The sequence below is a fragment of the Saccostrea echinata genome, unplaced genomic scaffold (genome assembly GCF_033153115.1).
Source record: "Saccostrea echinata isolate AGI-Se365-2 ecotype Australia unplaced genomic scaffold, CSIRO_AGI_Sech_v1 ptg000028l, whole genome shotgun sequence".
NCBI classification, from domain to species: domain Eukaryota; kingdom Metazoa; phylum Mollusca; class Bivalvia; order Ostreida; family Ostreidae; genus Saccostrea; species Saccostrea echinata.
The window spans coordinates 4,949,063-4,965,009 of NW_026889777.1; the positions used below are offsets into that span (position 1 = coordinate 4,949,063).

A 15,947-nucleotide genomic window follows, 5' to 3' on the forward strand; every position below is an offset into this window, starting at 1 on the left:
CATTGAAGCAGTTTTGTCTCAAACACTTCAAGACAACTTTCTCAGTTAAAACTGTTCATAATTTACTTCGTCGTCGAGAACGACGGAAAACAGACCAGTCTATAAATAGAGGCCGTCATCACTGACCAGGGAGTGTGCATGAAGAAGAGCGCCCTCTAGTAAGAGAGTACATGTAATATAAATTTCTTTAAAAAGAATCATCTAACTATTTTTTCCTCAGAATTATCAGTGGCGGATCCAGGAATTTCATAACGGGAGGGCGCAGTAGAAGGCAGGGGGTCTGGGGGGCTGTATTGAAACCCCAGTGGGTCCAAGGCAAAGCCCTGATGGGGGTTCGGCGGCGAAGCCCCCGGAAGCTGTCGAATTCTTACAAATGAGAGGTGTTTTTTCCTTGATTTTAGGATAATGAACATGTAAGTTCTACATACAAAAAATTCAAACGGGGGGGGGGGGGGGGCGCCGATGCTGGATCTGCCTTTGATTATAATCTACGCTAGCGCACTTGCAGTTTCATCCCAAGGTAACTAGTCAGCCCGTGGGCTAACTAATAAATGACCAAATAGTGGCATATCTTAGATATTCGTTAATCTGTAGTATTTGGTTATGACATTTAAGAAAGTCAATTGTACATCTTGTGTAATGAAGTATCGCAACTATGTCGCTCCTTGATGACGGAAACATTTAGCACCTCTCTTGCATATACGTTCCATAGATATTGATTGATTAGTCAGGCAAGCTTTTTGAAAAAGCTATTACTTGTTTATTCTGTTAAAACCTTCATCAATTATATTTGAAAATCCTACAATTCGAACCATACACGCACCCATCTCTTGTTTGCAACTTTTAATTTGTCCGCAAGTGATGAAATTTTTTTTGGATCCTTGATTTTTTTAATTTTTAGAAAAGTAGAATTGTCTTTAATGCCAAATTTGATGCTTTTCGCGCTATGTACAAATGGATTTAAAAAATGGCATTGTAGTGCACGTTCGCGCTTGAGAGCTGGGAGAATAGAGTCCGACCTACAGATACATGTGGTGAAAGCTCATAGTTTGTCTTAAGCCGCTGCTTGAATCTCGGGAAAAAAAATCAATTTGAAATTCTTCGTTTTGAAACTTTTATTTCATTTTACACTGTTTAGAAACAAATCATTTGAAAATGCTTGAACAGTATCGATCTTTTCATAATATAATTATGTAAACATAATATAGCGTACTATTTCATTGACTCATGAATCCTTTTGAAGTTAAAAAAAGGTTGAAAGTTAAAAACGCAATGAATTTGATAACATCTACACAGAATGATTTCTACAATATATATATAGATTTTAAATAGAATGGGTATTATTTATGATTCAGATTTCAGTGCATAACAAGCAGAGACCTAAAGCACGCTGTTTCATTCCTGTATAAAGGTATGATTAAGCACATAGCACTAATTCAATTAAGATTACGCAAATAAGTACGTGTACTGCTTATGCAATAAATTTTGAATGCTTTAAAAAGTAAATTATATAAATAAAAAGAGAATAATGAGTCTAAATAAGCAGTAAATGTCATGATGGCGCAATTGCAAACTGCACACAGTTGTGATGGCGAGCGGAAAAATCACCGTGTTTTAATGGTCGTTTTTCGAAGTTGGCTTTCATTATAACGTCAATAAATTTCTTCTGTTTGATTTCCCGAAAAGCATTGGCCAAGGCGTCCACCATTTCAACGCTGGCCACTTTTCCTCGCCATTTCCAGAGAATTTCGAAGTTGGTGATGACGGGCGGCTGGTCAAGCGCCTTGATGTCAAGGATATCCTCGTACGGAAGACGTAAAGCGACACCTAGCGTGGTGGCGTACTGATGTGGAAGTGCACCTGCCAAAACTAGTAGGCTTTGATGACTTAAGACCGGGACTTCATCTGAAAAAGAGAACGATACAAAATGAAGCTGAAAACGCAGTGAAATCCAGAACAGGAAAGGAAAATATTAGAACAAAAAACTTTAAAAAAAAAAAAAACATTTACCGAACATGGAACGATAAACAATGGTAGATCTGACGGATTTACTCGATTTCTGAGAACCACGTGACCACGTGACTCGACCCATCTGAGAAGCTGAAAAAAAAAAGAAACTTGTATGCATTACAGGAATTATTCTTTAACTATACATGCATTACAGCAGTTATTCTTTAACTATACATGCATGGTAGGTAAATACAAATTATTTCAAAAGTATAGCTCTAAATAATTTTTTTTATTTGGTTCGGTTTAAATATAACTGGCAATTTTTTAATCATGCGTTATATATAAAAATTATCAAGTTCCACACATATTTTCACCATTGAAGGACTGCAGGAATACATTTAAAAATCTTACATGGTTTGGCATCTGCGTGAGATGTCGGCAGCCGCGGACCACTGACAAGGAACCGCTCTGTCTCCATGGAAACCAAATGAATACACACATCTTCCTGTCCAGATTCCCGGTAGTAATTTATAATACCAATTTGTCTTCCACGGGGATCCCGTCTAGGTTCAATAGGAAACGACCTGTAGTTTTGATTAGAACTGCTGAGGTATGAAATAAAGTAATGTTCATGTGAAAGATCTCTTATTTTTCCAATATTCCCCTCTAGGTCTATTCGCACGACGTCATAATCTTTCATGCGTATATCCGGCGATCTACTTCCGGGAATTTCAAAGAGACCCTCTTTCATGCGCATGCGCATAGTTCTTTTCAAGAATCTCTTCTCTACCACTTCCGACCATAATTTTACCACCCCACTCTGAAGCGAGGATCTGTCCATCAGTGTTAAAACGGTACAAATGTGTTCAGTCTCGTAGTAAAGATTAAACTCGTCAATGATGGCGCGACGATTTTTCTTCATCTGCCTTTTGTTTGCTTTTCCAACAGCCAGTCTATAAAAAAATGAAATTGATTGTTCCGAGTTAATAACATGGAATTCTGTTATGAACTGTTCTAAATCTTATTTAATACATTTTCATTGATATCAACATTCGATTAATTCTCTTTCGATGATAAATTTATTAACATCTTTGTTACTCGTTTTATCTGAGTTTTGTGCTAATTCATATACAATACATAAAAGAGTTTTGCCAGTATTTATTAAAAGAATTAAGAAAACATAACATGCCATATTGAAACAAGTGTCTTTTGATATAAGAAAAATAAAATCTAATAATAAATTTTCGCTTGTTCTTATTCAAGAATATGTGTAACATAAATTAAACTTCATGCGCAAAGAGGAGCAAATTCAGCATGTGAATTAAACGCAAAAAGCAAAGGTGCGCTCTCGACAAATCGTATGATGTGCAAACCAGAGCATTGTACTTGTACCTGCAACTAGAAGCGCCATTTCTACAATCAGATAACAACCTTGTGAAAATCTCTGAGCTTTCTTTATAGTTCGCACCTATCAACTTACACACAAGCAGGTAATTTTCTTTTAAAACTATTTGGCTGCAAGCCGCAAAGAAAGAAATCACTTTTACTTCTCAAAGTATTACATGTTATATATATGTTTATCAAACATACCCACAAAATCGGTCAATTTGGAAGGTGTAGCAATTCCCTGTTGATTCACACCGCATAGCCATTGGTCGTGGAATCACTTCCACCTCGCCGTCAGCCCGCTTCCGGAACACAACTATCTCTGTTTCATAGTCGTCCATGTCGTTAATAATGGGCATGTGCACAAGAGCAGGTTCGTTGATTGTGACGTCATCATCATGTTTTATGAAAATGACGTCCGATATACAAGTGACATATTTGCACATGTCTGGGCATGTCTCCTTGTATGAAAATATTCTGTTTCTGTTAAGCTGGATTAACTGTAACATCCAAAACAAAACCTTCATCACTTGCAGATAAACAATTTTCTGCATCCACTCAAATGTATTTAATATCTAAAATCATCTTTGATATAACCATTTCAAAATTTACATTACACTACTGTCGGCTATCTTACTCTGAACTGTACGATACATGGGCGACTGAAGCAGTTTTGAGGGAAGTTAATTCGAATTCTCGAGTCATCATCCGACATGTAAGTAAATCCTGCTGGAGTTATCTCCCTGTGATAGGGCCGATAACCTGCCACGACGACGAAAGCCTCCATGTAGCTTGCCTTAAACTCACATTTACCTGCCTATTTAAATAAAATAATACAAAATATTTAAACCAGAGCTTGCATTTTTGGGGTCCTCTCCTTTTTCCCAAAGGTAAAAGCTTAATCTTTTTGAAAATTGGATTTGAATATCCATGGCCATTCTCAACTTTCTTTCTTGAAAAATGCTTAAAAATCATTATAATTTCTCAGTCAATAAAAACAACAAACTTACTATGATGTCGCCTTCGACGTCAGTCCACTTGTCCCCCGTTTTTGTTTTCACACGGACTGTAGCAGATGCCGGAAATGACGAATGATGAATTGGAGACCGAAGAGTTATTTTCTCTTGGCAACGAAATGCACTTCCGGTAACCTGGAAAAAGTCAGACACATAATGTTGTCCGTCGTGCAGTTGAATTCCCGCCATTAGTGTTGATCGAGATTCTATCGGACACTGAATAAAATCACAATGCGAAATCAAACCGAGGCTCTCTAACGGCGCCACTGCGTGAACTCCATCACCAAGGTCTATGTAGTCCAATGTCCTTAATAGATAAAAAAAAACGTGCACATGTAAGTCAACAAAATAAACATCAACTTTAAGAAAATTTCATGTAAAAGCCGAGAAAGAGACTAATTTATTGATAAAGAAAATTACCCGCTTGTTTTACCAATGGTGTAAAATGCATCTGTACAAATGTTCCCAATCCTTAATACCATTTCGCGTAACTCATCTGTAGACAGTCTGTTAAAGATAAATATATCTCAGGAGAATAATTATTACCATGAATGTTAATGTCAAATAATTATTAATCATACACAACCAAAATTATATTATAAATTCATAAAAGAATTATTGCAATTATGCTAGGTGCTACGAGCATGATGCAACATTATTCCATGGTGTGTGGGAAAAGGTAAGTAAAAACTGTATAGAAAGTTACTTCGATGATAAATATTAGCATCGGTCTTCGATTCATATATGGAATAAATTTGGTGATTTCTACGAAAATTCAAGAAATACATGTCCTAATTAACAGAGATTGAAGAAAAAACATATCGTCAAGCTAAATTCTTACGTGTGTAGACCATGTGACACAGTGGCCTCGCTAACGAAGGATGCAATGTTTGTTTGAACAAGCTTTTTCTTTCCCTTCGAGGCGTCATCTTCAAATCTAGAAAAAAAATAATGGTCTAATGGAACTGTGTTTGCCACAATAATAAACTTTATATATTTTCCTATTTTCTATTCTTTGTGTTGAATATCATGCAATGTTAAAATTTACTTGAGTCTCTTGAGTAAAATTTTGGCACTTCTGAACAGCTGTAAAATTCCCGCTAAAAACCCAGAGTAGGTCCCGGGGGCAGTGTGACTGTATCTACAACAAGAATGATACAGTCTCAGAAATTATGCTTTTACGACACCAACCACCTTTTAATGCAATAACAGATAGTATAAACCCTAACAGAAAATTGCTTAAATCTGAGCTTGAAAATGACTTAAATTCTCACATAAGATCCTTGTCCAGGCAGTTGTATTTGACATGAAGCCCCAGACCGTAGAACAGACCGTGAATTGGTTTCAGTAAAGGGATAATGTTTAACTGGAAGCGTTGGAGGAACACTAACAGTATCTCCCCGGTAATGGAGGCCACATCAGAGGACAGCTCCATAATGTCCATAAGAATGCCATCCTTGTATCTGGAATATGACCAGTGTAATTCATCGAACACTCTCAAATCTCATAGGTCACGTGCTGACTTTAATTCGAATGAAAATTACAATTATAGTTTTGAAAAGAAAGGGACATTTTCATTAATAATTTATAAATCACGTGCTGAATATGCTAGAGGGAAGCCAAAATAAGATTGTCTACAATGTTTCTTTAAAATTCGCATATTTTAGAAATAGCAAAACGGCAGTTGACGACTTGGCAATACCCATACGCACTTTCTCCTTTCTGGATCCGCCACTTTTTGCCAGATCTCTACAATGTTGTAGAAGAGAAGCTGAAGGCCATTAATGTCCTTACAATAGTTGTCCACATCCTGATCCGTGTGGCTGTAGATGTGAAAGAAATATAAAAGTATCGTAACCTCTCGATGCTTACAAATATAAAATGATTACAGTAATATGTAAAAGACATGCCAATGGATAGTATAACAATAAGTACATGACATTGCTCATTTAATCTATGATCATATGACAATTCTATTTCAGGTTAAAAGGAACACAATGTATAAAAGTGTACGCGTCTACTATAACATGTTTATCTTTCATAAATTTCCCCTCAAAATTAAGATTTTCCTTGTCTTCAATAACTTCCTCAATGTTACTCTAATTTTTCCTTTGGTTTTAAATTTATAGATGCATGATGCATACTTTCCAGAAAATATAATTATTTTAAAAACACCTTTATTGTTTTAATCTTTTTCCCCAATCTGCATGCATCGCCCTCTGACGTATGAAAACAAATAAGAACAGAAAGAAATAATTCAGAGATTCCATGCATGAGCAGTTAATATGCATGTATGCCTCTAGATTTCAAGGTATATATTGACAAAACATTCATTTGGCAATTGTAAAATTGTATAAATCAAATAAACATACTCACTCTTCACTTTCTCTGACCATGATACGCAGTCGCCCCGTCAGGTCTAGAGTTTCACTGATGAGTGACCGCAACAATGAGATTTCCTCGTCCTTGAAACTAGAGGGAATAAGAAAAAATCAGTCACAATGATGCTAATGCTAAAAGAAATAATTAAAATTTATTCAGAATAATATGTTGGAAATACACAGAACTATTTTAGATGTCAAACGGTATCGAAATTTTATAGACCTACGCAATAATATTACCTTTCTATAGAAAAGATTCTATAAATCTTACTATGCATCGAGCCAAGATAGTATCACATTTCCTTATCTACAGGTCTTCCAACAATATGTTGGAATTGCAAAGGGCAGTAATTGTGCTCCTTTTTTAGCCGACCTGTTGTTATATTCCCATGAGCAGAATTTATTCAAAAATTTCTACCTGAGAAGAAGCAAAATCTTAATGTGGTCTTCAGCTCAAATTTAGATATAAATGTAATCTATATATGTAATGTATATATAAAACGACGTTTTATCATTAAAAAATATTTACTTTCATTTATATGTCGACTCGATATATCCCAGTGAACTCCAAATAAAAGACACTACAAAGACTGCTACATTTGTTTCATATTTGGATGTTTTACTTCGTATAGACAATAATGGCAAACTAATAACAAAACTGTATGACAAACGGGATGACTTAAGCTTTTCCATCGTCAACTTCCCTCATTTATGTAGCGATATTGAAAATATTGATTATATTTGAATACGACCAATTTTTAAACGGAGAAAAGCTACTGACAAATAAATTGATCTTTTAAGGATTTCAACTACCTCGTTTAAAGTCAGCTTTTTCTATTTCTACGGTCATTATAATGACCTTGATCTTGTATGTAAATATAACCATCGCATTATTTTTCTGACATGTTTCATACAAATTGTTAGGACATTGTACATGTATTTATACTAAAATTGACTAAGAAGTACTCCGTCTACCTGATCAATACATGAGGCTCACGGTAGGTAAAACCGTCGACAGGGATGTTTATTTCCCCTAGGCACCTGATCCCACCTCTGGTGTTTTGTTTAATTGATTTACGAGATTGATCACTGTTCATTATCTTCACCTTTTACATTACATTTAATTTATTTGGAGCTGTACTTAACTTTGTTCACCCAAATTTAAGTGACTTTTCAATCTAATCTTAACTAATAATTTTACGTGAAAACTTTTAAAGGAAAGGTTACCTTTCTTTTTTGTAAAGACTACATCGTATTTTCCACAATCTCTCTACGTCAGACTTAACCTTTGCCCCTGGATCTTGTTTCTTACTCAAAACACTGCAAATAAACAGTAAAAGCTGAAGCATAAAAAGGGGGATGAATTTTAGCTATATTATAATCCATGTAAATGTGCGCAGTATTCAGAAGTACTATGAAGCAAAGTATAAGTCTATGATAAATGTTGGTACAGTCGCGCCTCGTTAACCCGGACACTTGTGTCCCCCAAACTAATTGTTCGGATTAATGACGCATCCGATTTACTGAAATGTAACTTTTATATTAGTAGACATAAACCGAAATTCTGCACCCCCCTCCCCCTAAAAAAAATCCTCCGGAAAGTGAATTTAAGCGCCCAGATTATCGGTGTGCGGATTATCGAGAGTTGACAATATTCTCTTTAATGACACTTTGAACGCAGACTAAAAATTAAGATTTGCAATTCTGCTTTTTTCTTTTTAGCTTTACCTGTTCAAGGACCTGGGTGTGAAGGCACCAGCACTTTGTGAAACTCCCATTTTCACATGAAAACTTTCAAAAATTAATTAACACTGATTTTTGGATTTTCACATATTGCAGTTTCTCTATTATTTGTCGTTATGTCACATGTAATTTCTCTCAATAAACAGGATTTGTAGGTCCCTGGATTCGGATTAGAGTTTTAATCTCAGATTAACGAATGCAGTTGTTTAACAAGCAATCTTGTTAATTTTTCTCCTAATTATACACTTAAATATACGTGTTGCATGACCAGTTTCAATTCAAGTTGCATGCTCTGTCAAATTTATGATATTTTGATAAGTACGGATCAGCTCCTTTAGAGTAGAATTAAAATTCATTGTTTCCAATGGAAAGAAGTTTGTCATTTTCTCTGATTAAGATTTCATATTTCTGAAGTGTTCAAATACACAGAAATACTGTCTGAAAGCATGTGCAGTAGTTTACCACCAACCCTTTTCTTTAAAAATAAAACAAATTTAGGGGCGGATCCAGGATATCAAGTACTTACAATACTAGAACTTCAAGTGCTTCAAGAAATTGAATAGTACCCTAGTACGCAGGGGAGGGACCACCCTCTTTTTTTTGGAAGTGTTTTGTCGATAATTATGTTATTTTCATAATTTGGCAAGCTGCCACCTCGCCCACCCTTTTTGTTGTATTATGTTGGAACTTTTTTCTTAAATTGTAAATTATTTTGTGCCTCTTTCCCACATGCATGTGTACACTCTAAAAAAACCTAAAACTTTTCTTAGAATATATCCATACATGCATGTATGTTTGTTGCCTACAAAACATTTCTTTTTTATTTTATAAACTCATTTTTGGGTGAGTTTGAGAATTGGCGGGGAGGAGCGGGTACCTCATTACTTATTTCAGCACCTAAAATTTCATTACTCATTTCAGCACCTAAAATTTCATGACTTATTTCAGCACCTAAAATTTCATGACTTATTTCAGCACCTAAAATTTCATTACTCATTTCAGCAACTAAAATTTCATGACTTATTTCAGCACCTAAAATTTCATTTCTTATTTCAGCACCTAAAATTTCATTACTTATTTCAGCACCTAAAATTTCATTACTTATTTCAGCAACTACAATTTCATTACTCATTTCAGCACCTAAAATTTCATTAATTATTTCAGCAACTAAAATTTCATTACTTATTTCAGCAACTACAATTTCATTACTCATTTCAGCACCTAAAATTTCATTACTCATTTCAGCACCTAAAATTTCATTAATTATTTCAGCAACTAAAATTTCATTACTTATTTCAGCAACTACAATTTCATTACTCATTTCAGCACCTAAAATTTCATTACTCATTTCAGCACCTAAAATTTCATAACTTATTTCAGCAACTAAAATTTCATTACTTATTTCAGCAACTAAAATTTCATGACTCATTTCAGCACCTAAAATTTCATGACCTATTTCAGCACCTAATATTTCATTACTCATTTCAGCAACTAAAATTTCATTACTCATTTCAGCAACTACAATTTCTATTTTACTTTAAATTTAATTGCAATTATAAAACAATCTTATTTGCTTCTTATTTCATAAAGTGTTGAACGATTGCTCTGAGTAATACATGTAAGACTGCATTTCTACTGCGGAAAGCGAAAATCTTACAGGAAGTATATCGATCATTACTCTACTGAACTTGTACATACATTCCACTTACCTGCGATTAGTTTGACTCATTTTAGTGAATTAAACTCGTCTCCAAAATCATAACTGACTACATTGTCAAACATGACAATGCCTTTTCAGATCAAAACATATTTTTCTCTTATAAAAGGCAAGGTCAATTATCGTATGGAAGATTACATGTATATGTCATAACATTCCGAACGTTATATTTATCTTCGAACTCTCCTTTAATCTTAATTTATAGCGCTAATTACGAGTAAATCCGATTAGACGTTTTACCTTTTGACCACGTTTTCTAGAGTATTTACTGTTTTACTGTTACGTGGTCTTACAGCCTTTATAAAGGATCACTACAGTTTGTGACTTCATTGGGCTTTATCAGAGGGCATCACATTTATTTATTGAAATGATAAAGCAAACGTGTAGCCACTATTATTGCGAGAAATACAAGAATTTATCAAAACCATATGTTTGATCCGCTCCCTATAATTTGTGCATTTTTTGGACATGTTACGTATATATATTTGAGAGTGGATCAAACAGTAGATTTTTATACTGAAATGAAAATTTCAAAAGAGCATCAATTAATTTATCATTAAATTATTTTTTAACTTCCATTTTTTTTTATCTTTACAGAAACTAGAAATCTTCTAGTGAACCAGTAATTAAATGCTTTTTGATCAGCATCGATGCCTAAATTGAATTTGAAAATCAACTTTTCCATGTATGTTTTCCGATATACGAATTAAATCATAAATTTTACATTTATCTGCAAGGAGTATGCAAGTCTCCATTAGTGTCTCTATGACAATAGAGATAAAATGTTCTGAATCTAAATCGCAAGGTCATAGTAGTTAAAGGGCTGTTTTACCTCGGGAAATAGATCTGATCTCGGGAAATGATAAAACATCGTATAACGACTCTCCTATAAATTAAACGTGATGTTCAGATGAGGAAATTGTGGGTGGTTTAACTGAATGAATAATTACCTATGCATGTATATTTTGCTTATATTAAAAGCTTGAAAGAAACGGAAGAAAATTCAAGGGTTTACTTGTAAATAAACCACATTGTTCATTTTTAAAAATAATACAAAATAATGTACATGTATAGATTAAAATTATTTTTTTTTTCTTTACAAAACTCATCATACCATATTGGATATATATAAGTCTGATCTACCTGTAATATTCTGAAAAAGAATAACGTAATTATAAACATGGTATTACTTTAAAGAAATGTAACACAAGTGTGAATCTGCTGGCAAGCTTAAATACAGTAATAGTGAAATCTCTCAAAACCGCCCCGCCTCCTCATGTCAATCGTTTTAATTTCCCCTAAATATTGGCGTCAATTCATTATATAAACGTGTTCGCTATAAGCGTGGTTTACTGTACTTATCAGCCAGTTTAAAAAATTCGAACCTTTTTGTGGCCCTCTGGGCGAGCCTTTTGAACATGGAGGGTTTCCTCTGTAATTTTTCATCCTCTGTCCTCTCCCCTTCCTCCCTAAACGAGACCCTCCTTGCCCTAATTTTGGAAATCCTGCTGGCAACATCCGCCATGCTAAATCTCTTGGTGATCCTGGATGATCGAGGTTGGTGGTTCAATTCCTCTGTCGTCTCGTTTATCGTTTTTTCGTCACAACTCTCCTGGTTGGAGTTATCTTCTTCATTTTTCTCTAAACTTTTTGATTTCCCAGCCTTTGAAAATGCCAACACTGATTTAATTTTTATTAATTGAACATTCGGGTTGGTAAGAATTGACGCTCGGCGAAATTCTTCATGGCGAAGGTTGATTTCTTTCCACGATGGTTTTTCTTGGTTGTCCGTGTATTGAACTGTCTTTACGCATTGAGGTTCTATGACCTTCTGAGAGGATCTCCACGTACAGAACATCCCTAAGATATAATATAAATTGAACGGATATAAAAAATAATTATCATAAAATAAAAATGCATATGAAAAGTATGAAGCATGAAATAATTTAAGATAATCTTTACACGAATGAAAGGATAGGATATAGGTAGAACACCATCGATATGGCAAAAACACAAGCCTGCAAGTATTTACCGACAATGCTACTGACGTTCAGCCCCCCCCCCCCGCCTCTTCCCCCTTCTGATGGCCCACTTTCTACAATCGGTCGATCTTCGTTACCATTGAAATAAAAATAAATAAAGAGACGTGCATTTTAAATGGCATGTTAATATTTCCTTATAGTTTTAGTTGAGTAAAGAGAAAATGCATTTCGTGACAGTATGTATATTAAAACTTACAGAAAATCTCATTTACATATACTATACGTAAATGAGATTTTCTGAAAGTTTTAACTAGATATTCACTCAATTTGATAATCACTAGTTTGTCTTCATTAATCATCAACCAAATAAAATTTTCCTTTTTCGTTAAATAGAAAAAAAAAGTTCTCAAGGTGATTTTGGATATATTAGGGGGGAAAAACACATAATTGCATATGATGCCAGCTCAAAACCTACTCGAAGGATTCAGTAAACACTGAAGTGCACAATTTACATATAGTAAAAAGTTCATGAATTTACAACACTTTCCAAAAATAGACTTACAAGGAGCTCATTCATATCTTACCGCAGTGGATTACGGGTAATTAATTTTACTCCTAAGTGCACCCTGTCTGCATTTCCTGCCAAATTTCGATATTACTATCTACCGTTAATTATTAAGGAACATTTGTTTCGTACAACACATAGCTACTAGCCAACAATTAGGTACAAAATCCGCTTAATCGTGTATTACATGTATAAAGAATGAATTAATCTTTGAAAGTTAATCTGGATTTAATAAATGAACGCTCAAAAACTGAATTGCAATATTTAGCAGGTAAAGGTTCACGTAATCAAGTTGTTTCATAGTATATATATATCATATTACAACCTTTATACGTGTATGTTTTCCCTAACAGCAATGACTGAAATACGTGAGGATCGGAAAATCTTAAGCCCCCTCCACATCCCCCCAATTTTCCAATTTCTCTGTAAAGAAGTCAATGTATATATTTAGTTCTAGACTAAATATAATAATATTTAATAAATTAATCTAATAATTGAAATTGAAATACAACTGTAGATTCAAGAATTTACCTTTATTTAAGAAATGCAGATATATAAGTGAGCCGCAATTTTCTTCCTCTGAATTCAAATAATTTCTTAGCAAAAGAGGGGTCAAGCTGAGAGAGAGAGAGAGAGAGAGAGAGAGAGAGAGAGAGAGAGAGAGAGGGAGAAATTGAATGAAAACCTTAAACAGAGCATGCATTTTTGTAGCGTTGATACATAATTTAAAGAGCCATTCTATTTTAATTTTCGTTCTTGATCTAAATAAATGCCTTCCAATCCTCTCTCAACAACTGTGATTGGTTATGTTTACAATGCACTTATATGCATTTTGAAAATTTATTTAATTCAAAATATCCAAGGAGAGTGCGATATTAATAATGACGTGTATATGAATATAGTTACGTAATACACATGTATATATATAAATTTCATTATTGTATTAATTTCCCTGCCATCAATTCCATTTGTCGTGTTTTCTTTCATTTTTGCTAAATATTTTTGATACCTAAACATGTTTTTATTTCCTTATCACTACATATTCCACTAAAACTGCACAAAAAATGCAATAAATTTAAAAACTCTCAGCGCGCCATGAAAGAGGAAATAAAATTGATTACCCCGTGGTGGGCCCCCTTCCGCAGTCTCAGCACTCAAGGCGGATGTAACGTATATTGTGTGAGTGTGTTATGACTGTTTTCCTTCGGATAATATTTTCAAGATGGACGCATCGATAGCATGGCGATGTTTACTACTCTTCATTATAGCTAGTAAGTGATCTGCATATCCCTAATTATGTTTTTCGTTGTTTTTTTTTTTCTCCCTGTGATCCGGTGGTCGTAGCCTGCCTGTATCTGGTCTTTATTCAGGAAGTGACTAGATACACTCTCATACATAGTATAAATGTTTTTTGATAAAATGAAGGGCGATTTTTTGTTTTATTTGGAATGTTTTTCCTGCTCCAATAAAATGCACCTAGTTTATCGTACTGTTGAGAAAAAATGACACGATCTTCCTTAATGTATTTTAGTACTATGATTACTACATGTATCATGGCTGTTGTCTGTATACGTTTATAATCATTTAGACCCAAAACAATTATTGATACTTTTTGAAAAATTTCGAGTGGAATGAAATGTATTTACATATTTGGAAATCCCCCTTGCTTAGTGTCAAAGTATGCTCCTTATATTGGAAGACTCGCGTATCTTATATAGCCCAATTATAACACGCCCCGGTACATACATGTATATGTATAATAGCCTCTGTGTTTGCCGTATTTCTGTGTTGTCTAAGAACGGGAAGTTATGTCAAACCCTTGATGTCTGAAATGTGTACACTTGATGCAGCGGAAAAAAAACTATGTATGCTGAAATAACACAATTCACGATCTCTGAATGGGTCTGTATTTGTTGACCTTTAAACAATACCTTAATCTTTCATTCAGTTGTAAAATAACATCATTACCATAATCTGCAGCGTTGACAGTGGATTGTCGGTCTTTCCTACCTCCGGGACACAAAAAAGTATCCGTTTCATCGCCCGTTTTGCCAATGTTCAGGAAGAAAGGTTTTATCACCTAACCAATATATAACCGACATCCAGTGAAAAGTTCTTTTTTTTTCTCTTTTAGATTTGTTAAATATTTAAAATCACTTATCAAAATAAACCCTGGTGTGTAACCCAGGTTACCAAAACATTTATGAACATTTGCCCCAGAAATTCTGCTTTCGTTCGGGTTAAGTTTTGGAAAAGATGTACACTCAATATGTTTATTTTGAAATAAACCAGTATCAATTAGAAACATATAGATTTCGGAAATATCAGCTCTTTAATTTCATTATTATACACATCAGTATAGTCAATTCAATAACCGGTTCTTTTGTGTTGCTAATTAAGTTGATTCACGACAAATACAAATATAGAGAATGAAAGATGGAGGAAAAATTGGCCTCCATAGGAAAATTAAAGGGAAAATCAATAGATAGTATCGAATTATCACATGTCCCAGAAAACACACAATAAGATAATAGTTTTGGTTTGTGTGGGACAGGGAAATCTCATTTGATGCTCTCTCTGTCTCTCTCTCTCTCTACTTATAATAGCTTAATGTTGTATTATAGAAAAGTACTATAGTTTATTTTATAGCTTATAGCCTTTCCTTTTTCTTGCTGACCTGTCGAATATGAAAAGCAGCTATGTGTCCTTGAAATATTTTATTAAAGCATATTTTTTAAATGAACGCCGAAGAAGCAGCTCAAATACACAGAGTATACATTTGATTTACCACTGCATCTGTAATACCTACAATATAGACTTTTACATGTACATATTTAAATCTATATCTACTATTTGACGTCTTTATTTCTTTCCGATTTATAATCCTTATCTTATCTAAATTCCGCCCTCGCCTTTTTCTTCAAATCTGAAAAAGCTATATAGATCCTGCATGTGTATGCTCAGAAAAATTAGTCACCCGGGAAAAACTACACGACTGTTCAACATAAATGAGATCGAAAAAAGGTTTCACCCATTCTAAAATATACTGGAACTACATGATCTATTAACCATATCATTGCTGATGCATTCATGTTTGTTGTATTTATAAAGTGTCAATATTTATTGCTATAAAAACTATTTATTCAACATTTCCAAGATTTTGCAAAAGAGAATTTCATTTTGGAATTAAGGCATTCCATCCCTAAT

The 15,947-nt window shown here is 34.1% G+C and overlaps 2 protein-coding genes across 2 annotated transcripts in view; one reads left to right on the forward strand and one right to left on the reverse strand.

Moving 5' to 3' along the window:
- Positions 1-1,296: 1,296 nt before the first annotated feature.
- On the reverse strand, positions 1,297-12,051 carry LOC133193929 (uncharacterized). Its single transcript, XM_061329843.1, has 14 exons — positions 11,579-12,051; positions 7,961-8,053; positions 6,729-6,824; positions 6,065-6,175; positions 5,627-5,815; positions 5,401-5,493; positions 5,194-5,289; positions 4,773-4,859; positions 4,347-4,659; positions 3,974-4,153; positions 3,541-3,836; positions 2,362-2,903; positions 2,011-2,100; positions 1,297-1,905 (listed from the first exon to the last, which is right to left on the reverse strand). The coding sequence occupies exons 1-14, from the start codon at positions 12,049-12,051 to the stop codon at positions 1,553-1,555; spliced, it is 3,012 nt and encodes a 1,003-aa protein (XP_061185827.1). The 3' UTR covers positions 1,297-1,552.
- A 1,828-nt stretch (positions 12,052-13,879) lies between these two features.
- Positions 13,880-15,947, forward strand: part of LOC133194056 (integrin beta-3-like) — a 30,497-nt gene continuing 28,429 nt past the window's right edge. The window contains exon 1 of the mRNA XM_061329991.1: positions 13,880-14,011. Coding sequence (XP_061185975.1) covers positions 13,963-14,011 — 49 coding nt within the window. The 5' untranslated portion in view covers positions 13,880-13,962. The remainder of the gene's footprint in view (positions 14,012-15,947) is intronic.